The 20,105-nt window shown below is 37.5% G+C and overlaps 1 protein-coding gene across 3 annotated transcripts in view; it reads right to left on the bottom strand.

The window, feature by feature from the left end:
- The window catches only part of lrfn5a (leucine rich repeat and fibronectin type III domain containing 5a), a 161,653-nt gene that overhangs the window by 45,871 nt on the left and 95,677 nt on the right, over positions 1 to 20,105 (bottom strand). For 2 of the 3 annotated variants that reach the window (XM_088433377.1, XM_088433378.1), the window contains one exon: positions 4,814 to 5,036. In XM_088433377.1, the coding sequence (XP_088289503.1) occupies positions 4,814 to 5,010 (197 nt within the window). In that variant the 5' untranslated portion in view covers positions 5,011 to 5,036. Of the gene's footprint in view, positions 1 to 4,813; positions 5,037 to 13,973; positions 14,106 to 20,105 lie in introns of all 3 variants that reach the window. The other variant, XM_088433379.1, reaches the window with a different exon arrangement.

Here is a 20,105-nt window from a genome sequence, read left to right as displayed (position 1 = left end):
ATGACAAAATAACCCTGATCTTCTGTACGAGATTAAAATCAATAGATTTACACTGGCGTTGGAAACACATTGCGCAGCATCCACTTTGGTTCAGGTAGAAAATATGTTTGAAGAGCATTTAAAAGCGCATCCAGAAATAATATTTGCCCTGTCTGCAAAAGCACCATTCATTTGGCTGGATTTGTACTGCAGTTGCACATTTAATTTTCGAGTGTCTGTATATATGCATTTTCCAATAACAATTTCTCCAGTAGGATGGAGCAGAATGCCTTTATTGTCCTTGGGCAGCAGGTATACAATGAAATTGGGAGAGCTGCTCTTATGCATATTAATTAGACATGAACAATAAATAGAATCAAGTTAAAAAAACAGAGCTTTCATAGGAAAGTGGTTACTGACATTTGTCTGTTCTTGTTTTGCTGTTGTTGCTGTCCTTAAGTCTGTTCTTTTTGGCTTTTATGAGCACTATAGTGCCAACCAGAGGGCAACATTTTAAAAGCATGACCTGGATGAGTAGTGTCTGATAATGTTCATTGCGCTGCTCAGGTAGCGAGAGCTGGCAATGTTTTCCAAAGGCAGAGAGCCGGGCAGTGTGAATTAGCCTCTGCATGGCTTTCCATATGGCTGCAGTACACTCCGTGTACATTGGTTCTCAAAGTGGGGTCCACCGTCCCCCGTGGGTCCATGGCCTGAGTGCAGGGGTTCATTGAAATAAACTAATGTAATTATCTGTGATAATTTTATTTTATATTACATTAAATTGTGAAAGTAATCGACTCTCCAATAAAGCAACTACCGTATTTTCTGCACTATAAGGCGCACCGGATTATATGGCGCACACTCAATTAATGTCATATTTTAAAAAATTTTCCATGTATAAGGCGCACCCTCAATTAATGACATATTTTAAAACTTTTGCAATCACAATAAAGTAATACTCAAAGCAATAACAATAATAACTCAAATAATAACTCTAAACTCTCAATAGCATAATAACTCAATGTCAATATGATCAACCTTGTTCAACTGTAAACACACAAAAGAAACAGGTACAGCTTACTTTATCAGTTCATTCCCGATCTACAAATCCCAATCTCAATATTGATCCATATATAAGGTGCACCTGATTATAAGGCGCACCATCAGCTTTTTTTAAAAGGCTTTTAGGTGCGCCTTATAGTGCGAAAATACGGTACTTCAACTAGTTTAACTCTTTCAATGCTATGAACGAGAATGTTTGTCATGTAAAATACTTTGGTTGTGTGCCATTGACTAGAAATCTTATCAACTATTTTTTTTTTAATTGATAATGACTTTCATGGCCAGTGCTCCCCTTAATATTATGCCAATCGAGCACTGTTGTAATGCAGTTATATACAAACGCAAATTGTTATTTTGCCACTAAAAACACATTTTCACTGTTTATGTTCATGTTTTATTGAAAGGAAGGACTGTTGAGGCACTTCAGATGATCCTAAAAAATATTTGTGGCAAAGTCACTGTTGCGCAGAAAACACCTCTTTTCACCAAAAAGTTAATTTTCCACTTTTGTCCAAAATAGCTTGGTGTCACTCAACTGACCTACAGTATTTTCAAACAGTGATTACTAAGGAACAGAAAAAAGGAATAAGAATCCCACATTCGTTTCCTCGGTAAAGAATGGAAACCAATCTTTTATGCATACATAGTCATACAATATAAAATTCTGTTGGTCTTGAAAGATGCGTCAACATCGAAATTGGCTGGCACTCTATGGGTTGCCCTTTCAAATAACACGCCGCTGAAAGAACTAATTTTTTTTTTTAAAGTACTACTCAATTAATTACATTTGCCAAAATGCATGTTGTGTCTACAATTACCTGCTAACGAGGCGATGAAGCCAGCAAAGCTAAAGCGGTATTTTATTTTATAATGCTGTTTTTGACTGAATAATTAGCAGCAACCTGTTTGGGGGAAATTGACCCAGTTTGTTATAAGGAGGTGTGGAATTTGCAATTTTTATTTTCTTCAGTACAGCTGAAAGGTAAAAAAAAAAATACCTGCTATCAAATTGAATCTGTCGCTGAATAAAAAAGGGCATAAGTTAGCAGACCGCAGTTTAGGGTCTGTTATGTTCTTCTTCTTCAATTCTAACGTATGCCTGAAAATACTCCTAAATTTCTATAAAATCCTAAATAATGTTTTGTTTAGGACTTAAAAATAGAAAAATGTGAGTTCAATAAAGGTTGTTTTTGCCTGTTTAGACTATCGTCAGAAAGCGGCTGCTGTGCCCGGTAAAGGGTTAGATGATTTTTTGTTTTGTTGCTGTAAACATTTGCAAACGGGGGTCCTTGGGAAATGTTCTTTCTAAAATGGGTGCCTGACTCCAAATAATTTGAGAATACAGTACCTGCCATTGGACACTCAATGGTGTTTGAGTAGAAGGCCACCAACAGCTGCTCCTTAAGGTGTTTTTTTTTTTTTTTTTTCTTTCAGAGCACTCTCTGGAAGTGGAGTCACTTCGGGGCTTTTTTCACAACCGCTGTGGTCTTAATGGTCCAGGAGAGGTCATCAGAGATTTAGCCAGCCAAGAGCTTGAACAAGTGGCATGTTTCTTTGGATGATGGGTGGCCTGGGTCTCTGCTGTGTTTATGAAAGTCCAGGATCACTTCTTTTGTTTTTGCGGTGTTCAGAGTAAAGTGGTTCCCTAGACTCCACGCTAACGGTCTCTCATCCTCATCCCAGCTCAGCTCTTGAGATGAGCCGAACCACAGTGATGTCATCCGCAAATTTGATAATGGAGATAGAGAGTTGAGTTACTTTCTTGTGGTGAGCCATCGCTGAGCATCATAATTGGGATTTGGTGAATCCAGTGTGTAATATATTACACTACCACGTTATAGTAAAAAATAATGCATTATAGTAATTCCATCACTTTTGTAATGCATCACTCCCAACACTGCTGGTAATCATGTTCTCACTAGTTGCAGAGTTCCCGTTAGTTATCTGGGATGGCATAGTCTCCTGCTGCACACCTGGAGACCATCTCCAATTGGCAGAGTATTTAAGTGCAGCAGCAGAAGCTGAGGAACAACATTATTCTTTGATGCCTGTATCCTTGTTGTTTTTTGAGTTCGGTCCACTCTTGGGAAACTTCCATTTCGTAGTTCATTTCCAATTACTGTGTGCTTTAATAAATTGGTATCTGTTTTCCTTGTTACATTGTGGTCCATCCAGATGCGTTCCTAAGCTGAGACCCAATCCTCCCTTTGTTTGGCTTCCATTGTTTGTTACTTTATTTCCATGGACACTTTGCTATGACCTATGCCCATTTTATTGGTACTTTAACTTAGTGTTTTACTATCACTTTTTATTTGTAATTTGCATTCCCATCTGATATACCTCATGCCTTGTTGTACCTTTGTTTTTACATAACATATGAACCCTAAGCCTTCACACAGGAATTCCAAATCAACCACTCAAGTGAACACCCTTTCTGTTTAGCGATTACGATGCCACTTTCACAGTTTTGTCTGAGTCCCCTTCCCTATTACAGGCAACAGTACACTAACCATCCAAATCCCCAGATTCTTTCAATCTTGAAAGAAGGGGAACAGATGGATGGAACTCAAGAACCATGTGCCTGACAGCAGCTTGGAACTCACAGCTTTTTTGCCACAGCTTTTAAATCGAGCTCGGCATTAATGTTGAAATACCATTTAACGATGTCCAAAGTAAAAGAAAGAGCTGCCCAAAGATGTCGAAACTCGTAATCTTATCATTGAGCTCCTGTGTATTCTTCAAAGATGGGTGTCGAAAACGAATCTGTGTATTTCACAACTTCATAACTTTCACTGCCACAATCTGAGACAATTGGCTGGCCATGGGGGACAGTCCAATTTTGCAATGGTTGTAGATCTTGGGCATTATGTAAAAACTCCTTAGCCGGTCTCAGGAACTGGACCTGTGTAGGCCTAAGAAAATTATTTTCCAACTACCCAGAAATAATCTCATTGATCCGTTGACATTCTCCAGATAAAGGTGTGTGCAGCAGGTATTGCATAACCCCTAACCCGAACAAAATTAGCTCTGTTGTGGACTAGCACCACACAGCCATTGTCAGCGGGCTTTATAACGAAGGTAAAGTGTGACTGGATTTGTAAACCCTTCCAGGCCTCGACTGAGATATTGGGATTCCCCAGAGAATGACATGAACCACTGACATACGCAAAATACCAGAGTGACTCTGTGATTGTCATGATGAAGATGTAAAAAGTGTCCTCGATGGCATTCTCTCACATCCCATGATGTCAATAGGATGACAAATGTTTGCTGATGGTTGGAAATCACTTATTCATACATTTCATTGTTACCATTCTATTGTAATAACACATTTTGGACACTGCAAGGGAATAAGACAATTGTCATGGTCTACAACAGGGGTCACACATGTGGTGCCCTTGGGCCCTCCAAAGATCACATGAGTAGCCCGCAGGCCTGTTCTTCAAATAGCTTACAAGAAATAGAACATTGGTGATTTTCTATGAATTTTACCAACAATTATTCATGTATTACTTTTACATTACAGATTACATTTGACTTAAATATTTATTACAGCTGTTCCTTACAGATTACACTTGACTTACATATTTACTACAGCTGTATGTTAATTATTGTGAAAAATCATTAACATGATTGCTGTCTTCACATAAACTGGTAGCCCTTCATATTATTCAATAACAAAGAAGAAGTTTTCACTTTCAAAAAGGTTGGTGACCCCTGGTCTACAACAATCTGTCAGGTTGAAAGGGTTTAGAGGTTCTGTGACATTTACCTTGTGACAAAGTTGTCAGCCAGCCTCAGTTCCACTGTATGCCTGTCGATGTTCGGCGGAACAAATAGTAGACCTTTCTTAGCACATAGTGTTGCCAGGTTGGGTGACAGGATCTGACAAACGCAACGCTTTGGGCAGATCTGCGCACGAACTGCCATGGCAACTGCCAGCACCATATACAGCAATAACCTCTCCATGGTCGCTGCCCGTCTCAGCTAGACACCTGAGGAATAAATGTGACATACAGAGAGAGGCATTTATTACATACCTGTATGACTAATCTCGATATAAGATACATTCAAAGGTTATAGTTTTGGATTTCAGAGCTCTCTCTCTCTTATATCTATCTATCTATCTATCTATCTATCTATCTATCTATATATATATATATATATATATATATATATATATATATATATATATATATATATATATATATATATATATATATAATTACAGTGGGCCCCCGTCCGTGTTACGAACTTAATATACAGTGGACCACCGGGTGACAGAGTCCCTGGCTTTTTTTTTTATGTTACAATGTGGAATACTGAGTTTTAGGGTTAGCTTCGCGACAAAAACAACCCTCATGACCCTAGGGGGTTGGCTGTATTTGTTTTGATTTGTCTCCATCTGCAGGCGTTTTTAGGTAATTGCACTTATTTTCTGTTGCGTTCAATGCTTACATGCAACCAGTCACTTTAATGCTGGTCTGCCATTGGTCGGCGTCTCCTCACGGAGATGTTGGTCTGCTATTGGTCGGCCTCACTCGTTTCAAAATGGTGGAATGGTAAAGTTTTCTTCTATCGGTTACAAAACCATATTGACAGTGCATTTTACTGCTTAATTCAAACTTGAATTGGTTAGCCATGGGTCCCAAGATTGCGAGTAATGTGAAAGAAAAAAGAAGATGATTTATATGGAAACAAAGCTGGAGATAATCAAGAAATACGAAGCGAGCCTAGCCTCGGCTACCCTTACTAGGGAATATGGGTAAAACAAGCGCCACTCAAAGGTAAGTAAATCATTTCTATATTTTTTATTTGTGATGTTTTCTGATTGTATACATATATGTTATATATACATAGCACTTACTATTTTGGTACCAATTTTTTATATGCCTGTACAATTTTGATTGGTTCTAAATCTATTAGCTATTTAACATAGGTTTGGATTGCCTGCCATACGGTGAATTCGCCTTTCAAGCCTGGACAGATAAATTTAACGGAGGCCCACTGAATATATATATATATATATATATATATATATATATATATATATATATATATATATATATACTTACTGTATATATACATACTGTATATATATTCAGTGGGCCCCTGTGCTAGATTAGTCCATTCCGTGGTTGGGCTTGTAAGATGAATTCACCGTATGGCGGGCAATCCAAATGCGTTTAAAACGTCGCTCGTCTTACATGTGTGTGTATATATATATATATATATATATATATATATATATATATATATATACACATGACCAAAAAAACTGTCATGACCCAAGGGGTTGGTTGTATTTGTGTTGTGTTGTCTCCATCTTCAGTGTTTTTTTGGTAATTGCTGGTCACGTCAACCAGCCTGCGGGGTAACGCATCACTCAGATGCTGGTCTGCGTCAAAACTCCCTAAGATACTGGTCTGCTATTGGTCGGTGTCACTATCAAAATGGGTGGCACGCTACGGACTGGATCATGTCTGGGTGTGACATGGGTCCCAAGATTGCTAGTGATGTTAAAGAGAGAAGAAGATGATTTATATGGAAACAAAGGTGGGGATACTCAAGAAATACATAGAAGGGGGGAATACCTCAATAGGGAATATGGCCATAACAAGCTCGTCACATAAGAGGTGAATAAATCCTTTGTTTTTTTTAATTATGATATTTTCTAATTGTGTATATATATATATATATATATATATATATATATACACACACACACACACACAGCACTTACTAAACTATGTTGATACCATTTTTTAATATGTGTATACAATTTTTTACGTGCATTAGTGAATTAAAATAGGTTTGGACTGTCCGCCATACGGCAAATTTGTGTTACGATACCCAACGGATTGATCTCGTATACTGACTGAATCAGATAATAGAATATATTAAGTGTAGCTTTGTACAACAATGTATCACTTGAATTCTGTGTTTTGATGCGCGTCAAAAAGAAAAAGTATTTTAAAAGAACAAATGAATCTGAGCAAGACCTTAAGTAGATAAACACAGGGAATGGAAAGCTGAACAATTATCAGTATGAATGTAATAGGTGACAAACCCCATTTGTAATATCTTCTTCTACAAAAAAGAAAAAAAGGACATTATGTTGAGTGCCTTCTAACTCATGTGCCCTTACACTTCACAGAATATGAGAGCATGCTCATGACCCTTATGACATGAAAAAGATATGAGCTCATTAATTACACCGAGCCACGGCTTTAATGAGAGCGAACAAGTGAGTGAAAAAGAGAAATGGAAAGTAAACTATGGAAGAGAAAGAGGAAGGAGAGGAAGAAGAGAGATCAGACGGCCCCCTAATTAACATGACCACTGTAGTGTAAAAGAGTGAAGAATTCCATCAAGAGGAAACCAGGTAGAGTTGGTGATGTCTGTACTGCACTGTCTTTCTAACTTCTCACCCTTAAACCTTATTACAAGTAGTATTGTGTCTTAAGTATATTGTAATATTTCAATACAGCAAAGCCGTTTTGCGATACATATTGCAATATATTGGGCAATGTTTGTTAAAAACAATACAAAAAAAGTTTGTGGCATATATATTAGCACTGACTGAAAAAAACAGTAGTTTATTAAAATAGACAAATTCTATGTATCCTAGTTCTGATTGTGTTACTATGTCGTAAGCATTGTTGGAAAGTTACTTCAAAACTGTAATGTATTATTCATTACTTATTCCTGTCATCAAAGTAATTACATAGTTGCATTACAATTTTACTGGATTTGAAATGTAATGCATTGCATTACTATTGCATTACTTTCATATTACTCCCACCAACATAACTAGAACTATAGATTTGCCATTTTAAATGTAGCTCACTACGCACATTCAGTGGAAGGTTGTCTTAAGCCTTAAAACAGAACAAATCATTTGATCTGTATTGTATTCTAAACCTTTAAATACATGACAAGATATAGAATCCTCTTACGTATTTTATCCCTTTAGTACTTAGCTTAACAGCATAGGTATGCGTTGTTTATGCTTCAGTAAAAAACTTAAAGCATTCCACAATGTCATTGTAAATATTGAAATTCAAGTTCAGTCTACTAGGTTAGGGACAGACGTTTCAAAAATTGATGGTTTCAGTGGAGCTAACGTTAGCAGCTAGATTACATCATTGTTTTTTATTTTTAACGTGAGTTTTTGTATGCTTCATCTTGATACACATTGACCACAACTATTTATTGACTATTATTAATAGCGATTATACAGTGAAAATTAGAATTATTTGATCTTGTCAATATTGCTAATTGCGACAGGGAACTTGATGACAAGATTTCCAAACACTGGTGAATCCACTGTGGAAATCGCCAGCATATCTTCTAAGTACCACATACTCCCCCATGAATCTCGTAACCTCTTGAGGTGGAAGTGGCTCCCCTGAGCTAGAGAACTTTGATTTATCCCAAATTGCAATCCTCCGCGTGTTTTCTCCTGGCAAACTTCATGTTACTATGGCACACATCTAAATGTGTGGACAACTCTTCAGGCCACCCTCAGGCTAAAAATGTATTGTAATGCATTACGTTACTCTGATTTGTAACAAGCACAATATTACTATTTTTTTGTGTGTAATATATTGCACTACTGCATTACAGCAAAAAGCAAAGCATTTCAGGAATTACATTACAGTAATTTCATTACTTTTGTAATTTGCAATGCATTACAGTAATTGCATTACTTTTGTAATACTCCCAACACTGGTCGCATTCTCTTTCAGATGGCACTCATGCGTCAGCAATAGAGGTAGCACTTAATCACGTGCCTCTTATTTATGGCGTTATATTTGTGCCACAATTACGCACGCGCGGAAAAAAAAATTGAGCGGAGAAAATCAAACTGAGCGAGCGAAAACAGATTTTGAGAGCAAGAAAAAAACTATTGAGCGCGTAATGATAAGAGTTTGAGCGCGCGCCGATGGAGTTTGAACACAGAAAAAGAAATTGCTCGCTCAAAATTCCTCTTTGCTCGCTCGGGATAGCCCTCTCTCGCTCAACGTCTCGCTCTCGCTCGCGATACTCCTCCCTCCCTCGCTCAACATCGCGTTTGCTCAACATCGAGCTCTCGCTCGCTCGAGTCGTCCTCTGCGCTCGCTCAGTTCTGTTCACGCGTTACGTTTGTGCCACAAAACCAGCCAATCAGAGCTTGTAAAAGCACATTGATTGACAGCTTTGTATCCAATGAGATTGCTTGTTGTGTTCACCCGGAACGAGCAAACGAGAGTGCGTCACATCGACGTAGGCGGGAGGGGTGGGCTTATATTATTAAAGTACAAAAACTAACAAGGTATTTCTGTCAAATGATACAATACAGTAATAATAATAATATTAAAAGTAATTCTCCAGCCCAAGTCCGTGTTGACGCACACTCGTTTGCCCTTTTCGGGTGAACACAGGGCAAACGAGAGTGCGTCAACGGATAGCGTACAAGCAATCTCATTGGATACTAAGCTGTGTCAATCAAAGTGCTTTTACAAGCTCTGATTGGCTGGTTTTGTGGCACAAACGTAACGCGTGAACAGAACTGAGCGAGCGCAGAGGACGACTCGAGCGAGCGAGAGCTCGATGTTGAGCAAACGCGATGTTGAGCGAGGGAGGGAGGAGTATCGCGAGCGAGAGCGAGACGTTGAGCGAGAGAGGGCTATCCCGAGCGAGCAAAGAGGAATTTTGAGCGAGCAATTTCTTTTTCTGTGTTCAAACTCCATCGGCGCGCGCTCAAACTCTTATCATTACGCGCTCAATAGTTTTTTTCTTGCTCTCAAAATCTGTTTTCGCTCGCTCAGTTTGATTTTCTCCGCTCAATTTTTTTTTCCGCGCGTGCGTAATTGTGGCACAAATATAACGCCATACTTATTGTGCAGCACTTTTTACTCTTCTTTTTCTGCCATTTTTGCTCTTCAACCATAAACAAAACTAATCTTCTTCATCACTCGTGTTGGTGAAAAAAAATATGACAAAAACAAGGAGAAATCTATTGTTATAATTCATCAAATATGGTAGAACCTCGAGATTGTCACGCTTGAACATGCTGGGTGACGCAGAAGAACGCAGTGGACCCGAAAAGAGCAGGGAAAGCGGGAGGTCAAACAGCTCAAAAATGATGATTTAATTCAGAATTGAGGCAGGACAAACTGGAACAAAACTGGACAAAGTAATTAAAAATACTTGAAACAGAAAACAATCTCATGGGGTAACAGCGACAAGGAGGTAGTGGAACACATAAGTGACATTGACATAAACAAGGTCCTGACAACTAACAGACCGCAAACCAGGGACCTAAATAAGATTCACACTTAACGAGGAAACACGAAACATCTGGAGAGAAACAAAAGGCAGAGGAAGCTGACTGGATGACATGAGGAGTGCAGGCACACAGCCAGGTGGAAACAAACCATGCAAATGAGAAAAGACGAGAGGGAAACCAAATAGCAACAAGACACAAGAACTAACAAACCCACAACTTGGAAAATTAAAAACAACAAACAAACAAAAAACAACTGAAAAACCAACACCAACCCACAACAGAATTGCACAGCGATATGGTCACTTCTGTACAGGTTTCTTTTCTTCATATTATGAACATTTTGTAACATGTAAAAAAACAAATTTAAAACACACAAAAGTCAGTCTGAAAATTCCAATTTAACTTAAATGCAACATGAGATACTGCTTGTTAATACAGCTGCTTGTTGATGAAAAGTAGGAGTCAGATATTATTGTGCTTCAACATACAACAGATATAAGAGCTTACTACGGTTGACGTGAACACTGTGGAAGCCCAAGATGTGACTACCAAAAAAAAAAGAAAAAAAAAGAAATGCTAGCTTTGTATTATAGTTTTCTTGCTGTTTACTCTCCTCTGCCACCACTCTGCTTTGGAACATGGCCTCACTTGAAAGGTAATGTATCGTAACATTTAATGTGGTGTCTTGGAAGCACTTGGAATGAATTACATGGAAAAAAAAAAGAAATATTATGAAAATAAAGCACTTCAAAACCAATACGCGATATATTGGAAACTGAACAATGTATTCCAAAATGCGTATTGCGTGATTTTGTACTGCATTATATAGCTATAATTGCCCAAAACTATTCAATACGTAGTAGAGGTAGTGTCAGCCATATAGCATTAAACACATGGATCTACTAAGAAGAGCGCTGTTTCTCAGACACAAACACAAACATGTTACTGACTTTAGTAATTGGTGGCACACAACGTGACTCGGCTCAAACAGAATGGTGAATTAACCACAGGGTTTATGTATATTAAAGAAAGTGTATGCGATATTTATTTTAGTGCATGAAAGATGATCCTGTTTCACATATGTACAAAGCAGCCTTATACACACTTCTTTGAAAGCCATTTCACAGTGACAGCCCTGTTTCTCTGGGGGTCTACCATCAAGCCAGTTTTACTCCTGGCTTGTCTACTGATGGCAGAACAAATGAATTCTCCACATGCTCCATATACTGAAACTGATCTTAGTCTTCATTTAAATCTCATTGGGGGGATAACAGACACTTGGCAGCTAGAAATGGCAGTAGTTTGGAAGTGCCCATACAATAAAATCCCATTCTTTTGAAGCGCTCTTTAAACCCGTAACTGGAGATTTCTGTCGACTTTACAAGCTCCCCTGCAGCTTTTCCGCACTTCATGTTTTTTCTAGTTTTGCATTCTGGCAAAAAATAACAATGTTGCATTTGAAATTCTGTCCGGTTTAAAACAAACAATAGGTTAATGTTCTGTACTGTAAATTTTACAGCATAGCAAACTTGATTACTGAATAATGGTAATTCCCCATTTATTTGTCACCATCCACTGCCATGTAAAGAATTCTTCAGACCAATAAATGAATGGACAAAAAAATCATACCATAGTTCTCCCGCAATTTTACTGCAATTTGGGTGAATTTTACAAAAACGTGATCATACAGTAAGTCTAACCCTGATTTTACTGGTTACATAGACCATACCTGCCCAACTACAACACATGGTATGTGTTTTTAAAATGATGAAATTACTCAACTTTTAGAGACATTTCTACATCTTATATCGAGTGAAATACTGTTGTGATTATGGGGGGTGGCGCGGAAACGAGACAAGACTCAAGTAGTGCAAGAGTCAATGTACGCATGCCCATGGACGTAAATGCTTAAAATGATGTTGCAACAATAAAATGATTTGAAGTTTCAATGCTTTATTTTTTGACACAGCTAAATATTAATTTGTCCAATCATCCTGATTGATTTTTTTAATTATTTTTTTATTTAACATATATGTCATAAATATATTAAAATAAAATGTGAGAACAAAAAAAAAAAAAAAAAACACAAAAAAGAAGCAAATAAAAGAATGTTTCGGTATATATTCAGTTCAATGAAATTTGCTGTATATGTTCAAAAGGAAGTAGGAAGGAGAATAAAACGTATCTGGTTCTCGAGAAATAAGGTAAGTATTGTATTTGTTGGTGTTTTTCTTTTTAAAAGTTTGACATCACTTAGATTTGTCATTTGCACAATACATTTAGTTTCTCTAGTGTCAGTAATTAAAATGTGGGATACTTACAAAACTAAGTACGGTAAAATGTATAGTTGTTAAAAAAACAAAAATGAATATATTTTGAAAAGGAATTTAAATATTTCAGCTGATGAAAGTGACTGGGATATTGGAGGACATTTGAAGAAGTCAATGTAAGATTTTGTTAAGGATTAACTCCAGAGAACAAGAAGACAATTGCATTTCTACATTGGCACCATCAGATTTGATCCAATCTAGCACGCAGTGCTAGATAATTGCGCTAAAGTGGTTATAAAGATGTCAGAAGCTGGGGAAACACTTCATATGTCAACGTGTTCTCGAGTGGTAGCAGCGTGCCGTGCTTGTTTTGGAGGGTAGCACTATGTATTTCACTTTTAAGTCTCGTTATGCACTTGCATCAATTTTAACCTATCTGAAATGTAAAAAAAGCACTAACACCCGTGGAAATTTTGTCAATGTACAGAAAAATGCAACGGGACAAAACATATCCACGCTGTAAAATAAACCATTTATTTAAAAAGTACTATTGGCTCGTGGATTACCACAAACTCCTAAGCCAACCAAAACCCTACTTGTTATTTTTTATTTCTCCATTCACTGCCTCTATTATCCAGCGTCTGCTAGAATACACCTCCTGGTTAAGCTAATGACTTCACTCATTTGAACAGCGGGGGTCAGCAGCTCCTTAAATGCATCACAATTACTCTTAATGTAAATAGTGAGCTTGCATGAGCAAGTTAAACACACAATCAGCCACCAGTGTCAACACACACCTACACACACGCAATAATGATTTTTAAATTAATACTACCAAGACATTGAATACATAAATATTACATTTACATTCTCCTTTAACATTAGTCATTAACTAAACAAGCTGTTTACTTATAGTACGTATAAGTAAACAATAGTATAAATTCAAGTTCACATCTTGAGTACTAGATTACTAAAATACTGCAGGACATCAGTGATGTTATGAGAGATGCCAGAGCTTCAAGGCATGTGTCGAGTAATGGAGCAGAGGCTTGATCCATTTGGGTGAGAGGCCAGAAATGATGGCGTTCGAAGCCTCGCTGTGCCATGTGACAAATTTTTAAAGTGATTCATAATTTGGCAGAATGTTTGACAGGAATATAACCCCATTGATCTTAAACATTTAAAATGTGCTGTTTTGTGGAAAGTCGTTTGGGAATTAGTCATTTGAGCACGTATGGTTTGATAGTTTTTTTTTAGTGTTTGAAGAATCAATTATGGATACAATAGATACAGTGAAAGGGTGGAGCTAGCAGGGAAGAAGAGATTTGCTAATTTTGTAACACTACAGATTATTTTACATGCTAACTGCTTATACTTTTCTGGGTCACCTGATGCTGAAGACAAGCCCAGCTGATTTAAGGTGAAATCCAGGCTACATCAGAGACTGGTCACCAAGCAGTGTCAGGCCCTGCAACCTGCAGTCAGGGGGAGGCAGGAGAGGCGGAGCCTCACCCATCAATCTTGAAAAGGAGAATGAGTTAGTTGTAAAATACATATTAATATTTGGTTGGTTAATATTTGACTGGTATGAACTTATTAACCTAGTTTCCAAAATATTTTTTTTTTATTTTTTATTCATTAAATGTGGCAAAATTTTGGTAAGTCCTGTTCAAGGAGGAAACACAGTGTCAGGCTACACCTTGCTGTACTGTTTAGTAGACGGTACAATCCCTAACAAACGATGCAATACCAACAGTCTTTCGTTAGCCCCCTGTATACTGCGGATACAATGCTTTCAAACACTCCGGTTATATATTCTGTCTTTCCGAAATCATCATGATGTATGAAATATATTCCTGCAATGTGTTTAGGCTCGCTATTTAATGAAAAAACCTCAGTCGAAAAAAAAAAAAAAACACTAGCTGCGGCTAACAGTACACCAGACTCCTGGCAGAGGAGGCTTGTGAGCCCAAATTTTTGAATCACCACCTTCACAACTATCATATTCACTTTTCTTTTTTTATATTGAGTAATATATTATGTTGAGCCAGCCACTTTTTCAAAATGGAAGATTAAATGTACAAGATGCGAATATATGTACTTTCAAACAAAACAAGAGATAATAAATAATGAAAGACAAACATCGGAGCTGAAAGAATGATTTTAGACCACCTTTTTCCACCAAGTCGTGACAATATCTGTACTCAGGTGGAATATATTTTGACCATAGAAGCATCAGTCGACCTGTGCTGTCGACTACTCACATCCAAATACGATACTACTAAAAACATTTGAGATTTCAAGGATTTATTTGGCTTTGGACGAACATAGAAGACTTAACAGCAGCTTCCACAAGGTAAGGAAGACATAAAAGATGTCATTAATGCCACTTGTTTCCTCACCAAATGGCAGTTAGCATGTTGTACAGTGAGGGTCACCAACTCAGGTCCTTGAGGGCACCTATCCAGTATGTTTTTGATGATGATGCACCTGATTCCAATTAACAGGATTGTTATCAAGCATCTGCAGAGGTTCCTGATAAACTGATCATTTGAATCAGGTGCTTCAGAGTGGAGCTGAACCCAAAACTTGCTGGATAGGTGCCCTCGATGACACGAGTTGGTGACCCCTGTTGTACGGGCTCTGCCAATCGTGGCAACTCTGTTGAACTTTGACATGCTTTTTTGTTGAAAAACATGATGGGCTAGCCAACCATTTCAAGACATCCACTTTATTTTCTGGCTTGTCAAATTGAACACAGAACCATTTAATCAAAGCAGTCGCAGATGTCATTATATTAAATATGCTTTTTTGTGTGGTACATGCACAGTCGGTCGAATTCTAATCGCAGTCCCGATATTGGATGCCAAAATCAATTAAGCTGATCCTCAGTGATATCAACGTTTAAAACGCCTGCTAACCTATGTGTCAAATCAAGCACTTTGTCAATTTTTTTTCCACATGCTTGCATAACAAAAGCCTATGCTTTTCTCACCTTAATATTGGATATTAAGTGTGAAATGGTGTTGAGTTTCTCACCTGATTCCGAATATATATGCCGTGCTAGCTGTCAATTGAGATGCATTTTGAAAAATCTAAATGGTTTGAAATGACAACATATGATGTTTTGGGTGACTATGATTTGCTTAAAAGTAAATAATGTGCTTGCTTCGAAATAGGCTTCTTTTTTTTTTCATTGGTTTGCACTCAGCAAGTAAGTTAGCTATGTTGCCCTGTGTGCCAAGTTTTGCCATGTCTTGGGTCAATTTGTTTTTATTATTTATTTATTTATTTTAGTTTATTTTTATTATTCGTAAGTTTCAAGCCTTGAAGCCTTGTTTATATATATATATAAAAAAAAGGCAATATATAGAAATGTTTGGCCAAACATGCTGAATAATCGTAATTAATAATCGGGAATTGGGAATATTGACCAAAATAATCAGGATTATTATTTTGACCATAATTGTGCAGCCCTAGAAGGTATATTAAACATAAGGTCCGCGTTCGGGCTTAATCTGACCGCGAAATAATTTTGTAACTTAAAGTATAAAATGAGCTACATTTTTTCAATAAATTAAAAACTTGAAATGTTTTATGATTAATAGTAATATTGTGCTTGTACTATTTGGCCAATGTCTAAAAAGAATAATAAATCTGAAGTTGCTATTTTAAAGTTACAAAATATGTACAATACATTCCATCATTTTATTAGTCAGTCCCACTTGGGAATAGATTTTGCAACGCCCAAGTAAAAACAACTTTGACTCTCCTGGCATAAAAAAATGCAGATACAGTATTAGATTTTAAACGTAAACATTTAACTGCTGCCAATCAAATGTGTGAATACATTGTTCTGGAGGGCTCATATAAATTTGTAAATCTGATTAATGACGTCAGTGCCTCCCCAGCCGTGAACTTAACTGCACGTCACTGTTCAGGCCACTATAAAACAACCATCATCACCACCTCAACATCAATGACCATCATATTATTGTAACAAATGTATAATGTATTTTAGAGTCATGAGTATTGCTTTTTGAACCACCTTTAAACACACTTAAATGTGTGCTTTCGTCTAAATGGAAAATAAATCGACCCAATAAACCGGAAGATAGAAAAATGCTGTAATTGGATACAGTATTGAATATTTGTCACAGTGACACTTAAGTGGCCAAGCTGTGTAATAGCTGGCCTTCAATGCAGTTTCCATACCATTACATCCAAACATTTATTAATTACTCACTTCACTGGGGTGTAACAGCTATTTGGTAATTATGTGTTTATCTGTTCACATGTAACAGTGTGACAATGATAAAGAACCCCATCTCTTGTGTCATACTGGTTATTTGGACAAATGTTGCTATAATAGTAATATATGCCATTATTTTTATTTTTTTTTGAGAAAGAAAAATTGGTAGCGAACACATTAAATAAGTCATTTGAGCACGCTCCTGTCTCTCTGCCTCCCTGCATTTTGAGTCCAGACCCTCTCCTATCATGTCCACACATACAAACACGTGAAAAACGTTTATGGGTCACTCCAATTATAAGCTGCAATAGGTGCGCTCGTACAAAATAATACAGTGTAATAGTCTTTATCTTAATTGACTTAATTTTAATTCGACTCAAAATAATAGTAAAAAACTGTGGACATATTCATTCAAATAAAAAATATCAGATTAACACCAACCAAAATTGCATTATGCCCTGCAGTATGAACGCAGCTTGAATGTGAGGTCTCTGGTTCTTTCTGAGCTGCAAGATAGCAACTGTCGTACATGTATGTACTATACTATGCACATACTCTATTGTACTGAAATCACATGTATGTCATATGTGTAACTGGATAGGTGTAAATCACTGCCACAATAATAACCGTTGTGCTGTGCAGTCATGTTTTTTTGTTTGTTTTTGTTGTAAAAACTGACTGCACTGCTTATCCTCATTGCTACGCATTCACAGGAAGTTAGTGAAGACTTTCTGACTGAATATCAATTCAGATAGAAGGCATTGGAATAAATTGTAAAATGCATTCATGGTCAAAATGTAATTAGTGGATTGTAAGGCTGAGCGCGTTTGATTACAGCTAAAAATATCCATCCATATTCTGTACTGCATGTAATTTATCACCACCAAGGGTGAAAATACTGTACATGTTATAATTATTTTTCCAACAAATAGGAAGAAAATAAAAATTGCCATAGATTTGATATTGATTTCCAACCATTGATTTCAGATAGCTTTAAACCCGGGATTCCAGATACTGCATTGCATTTCGCCACTGCAACAGCGTTGCTCACCCTCACCCACTCTGCGTCTCCGTGGACCAGATTTTCTAAATTGGTTGACCATGGCACAACAACAAAGCCACGATGGAGCGCAGCACGGTGTGTGGAATGCAGTGCTGTATGTGGAATCCAGGGGTAAGGAAAATGACATTATAATATAAATAGGGAACAAAATCTAGTAAGATTTTCGCACCACAATTTAATCAGTTTATAGATCAGCTATACCAGGAGTTGGCAACTTCTAACATTCAATGAGCCATTTTGACTCAGTTTCCATGGATAAGACAACACTGGGAGCTGCAAACACTTTTTTACATCTGAAATGAAGATGTTTACATATACACTGGGCCCCCGTGTTACGAGATTAATCCGTTCCGCGGTTGGGCTCAAAAGGCAAATTCACCATATAGTGGGCAATCCAAACCTATGTTAAATAGCTAATGGGTTTAGAACTCCAGGTAAAAATATCAAAGTTGTACATACATATAAAAAAATTGGTACCAAAACAGTGAGTGCTACGTGTATAGATAATATACTTGCATACAATCAGAAAACATCAGAAATAAAAAATATAGAAAGTATTTATTTACCTCTGAGTGGCGCTTGTTATGCCCAAATTCCCTAGTAAGGGTAGCCTAGGCTAGGCTGGCTTCGTATTTTTTGATATCTCTAGCTTCGTTTCCATATAAGTTATCTTCTTACTTCTCTCTTTAACATCACTAGCAATCTTGGGACACTTGGCTAACCAATTCAAGTTTGAATTAAGCAGTAAAATGCACTATGAATACAGTTTTGTAACCACTCGCGACTGAACAAAGCTTTACCATTCTGCCATTTTGAAACCAGTGACCAATAGCAGAACAGCATTATAGTGACGCATTGCATGGAGGCATTGACGGCAACAGAAAATAAGTGCAATTACCTAAAAACGCCTGTATATATGTATATGTAAACAAATGTATAACGTATCAAATGTATTCTTACGATAATTATGCTAATGCGGCGAGTGGGAGGATTGAAATGGATGAAATCAGTTTGGTGTTAGCAGCCAGCGGAGTTGCTTACAGCAGCTTTTGGTAACCAAGGTTGTACCACATTATTTTCATTACAAGCAAGCAGACCGAAGCAACAACACAAACAGAAGCAATAAAATGAGATTTATTCTGTGTTAAAAATTCTTCAAACGCTTCACTTGGTATTGTTTGTTTACCTATCTTATTTTGAAATATCTGCTTTTAATCTAGAAGGCCGCTCTGTATTTTCTTTTTACGCTCTCTGTTTGTCATCTAGCTTTTAGAGGTGTTCGTGTTTTTACCTTCTTGGTTTCAAGAAAAGAAGCAGACTGACCCGACGTTTGAGTCCATCCTTGTTCACACGCAGGGGAATCAAGATGATGTTTATTTTGTGTGAAGAATTCTTCAAGCGCTGTCGTTTTTTAATTCAGTTATATCTTACTTTGAAAATGTGTGCTTTTAATCTGGAAGGCCATGCTATATTTCCATTTCCTGTTTTTACCTTCACGAAACTGATTGCCTGTCTCACTTCATGTTTCGTGTCCCGTTGCATCAAACACGTCCTATAGATGTCGCCCTATCACCCAATCGTGCAAACTCAATTGACTGCAATTCAAATGTGTCGCTTAATACGCTGCTGAACAAAGCTTCATTTGTTTTCCCGATTCATGGCGAGCCGCAATTTAAGGATGAAAAAGAGGAGCCGCAGGTTGTCAATCCCTGAGCTGCAATATACTAAATCCAGATCCAAGTCATCATCTGACATACAGTATATACACATAATCACACAATCAAGAACCAAATACTGCATATGTTTCTGGGTAGAGGAGGTGGCCTACACAATCACCATTACATTTGTGTCATTTGTGGTGATAGTAGTTTAGTGTTGTACACCAAAAATTTGGAATTGTTAAGATTTTGAATTTTCGGAGCAAAATTTCAATCTGGGAGGCACAGACAAGGGACTACTGTAAGTGTGATGCTGCTCCTCCGCCTGCACTGTGGTGCGATTGCACTGCCGCTCGTTGCCGCTGCTACTTGCTACTGTACTTCTCGGGCTGCAGCAGCGACTTAGACGTGCACAGGACCCTTCCAGCTGGTGCACCTATCAGCCTATATGGGGTCGGTGATCTTGTCCATCTACTACCAAACCTATTCACACATCACATCATTTTGTCAGGGTGTAACATGTGGAAGGCTATGCATCTGAGACATG

This window comes from Hippichthys cyanospilos, chromosome 14 (assembly GCF_059441005.1).
Source record: "Hippichthys cyanospilos isolate Australia breed blue-spotted pipefish chromosome 14, RoL_Hcya_1.0, whole genome shotgun sequence".
NCBI classification, from domain to species: Eukaryota; Metazoa; Chordata; class Actinopteri; order Syngnathiformes; family Syngnathidae; genus Hippichthys; species Hippichthys cyanospilos.
Note: the sequence above shows the minus strand (reverse complement) of the source record. Positions and strands in the feature narration are given on the sequence as shown.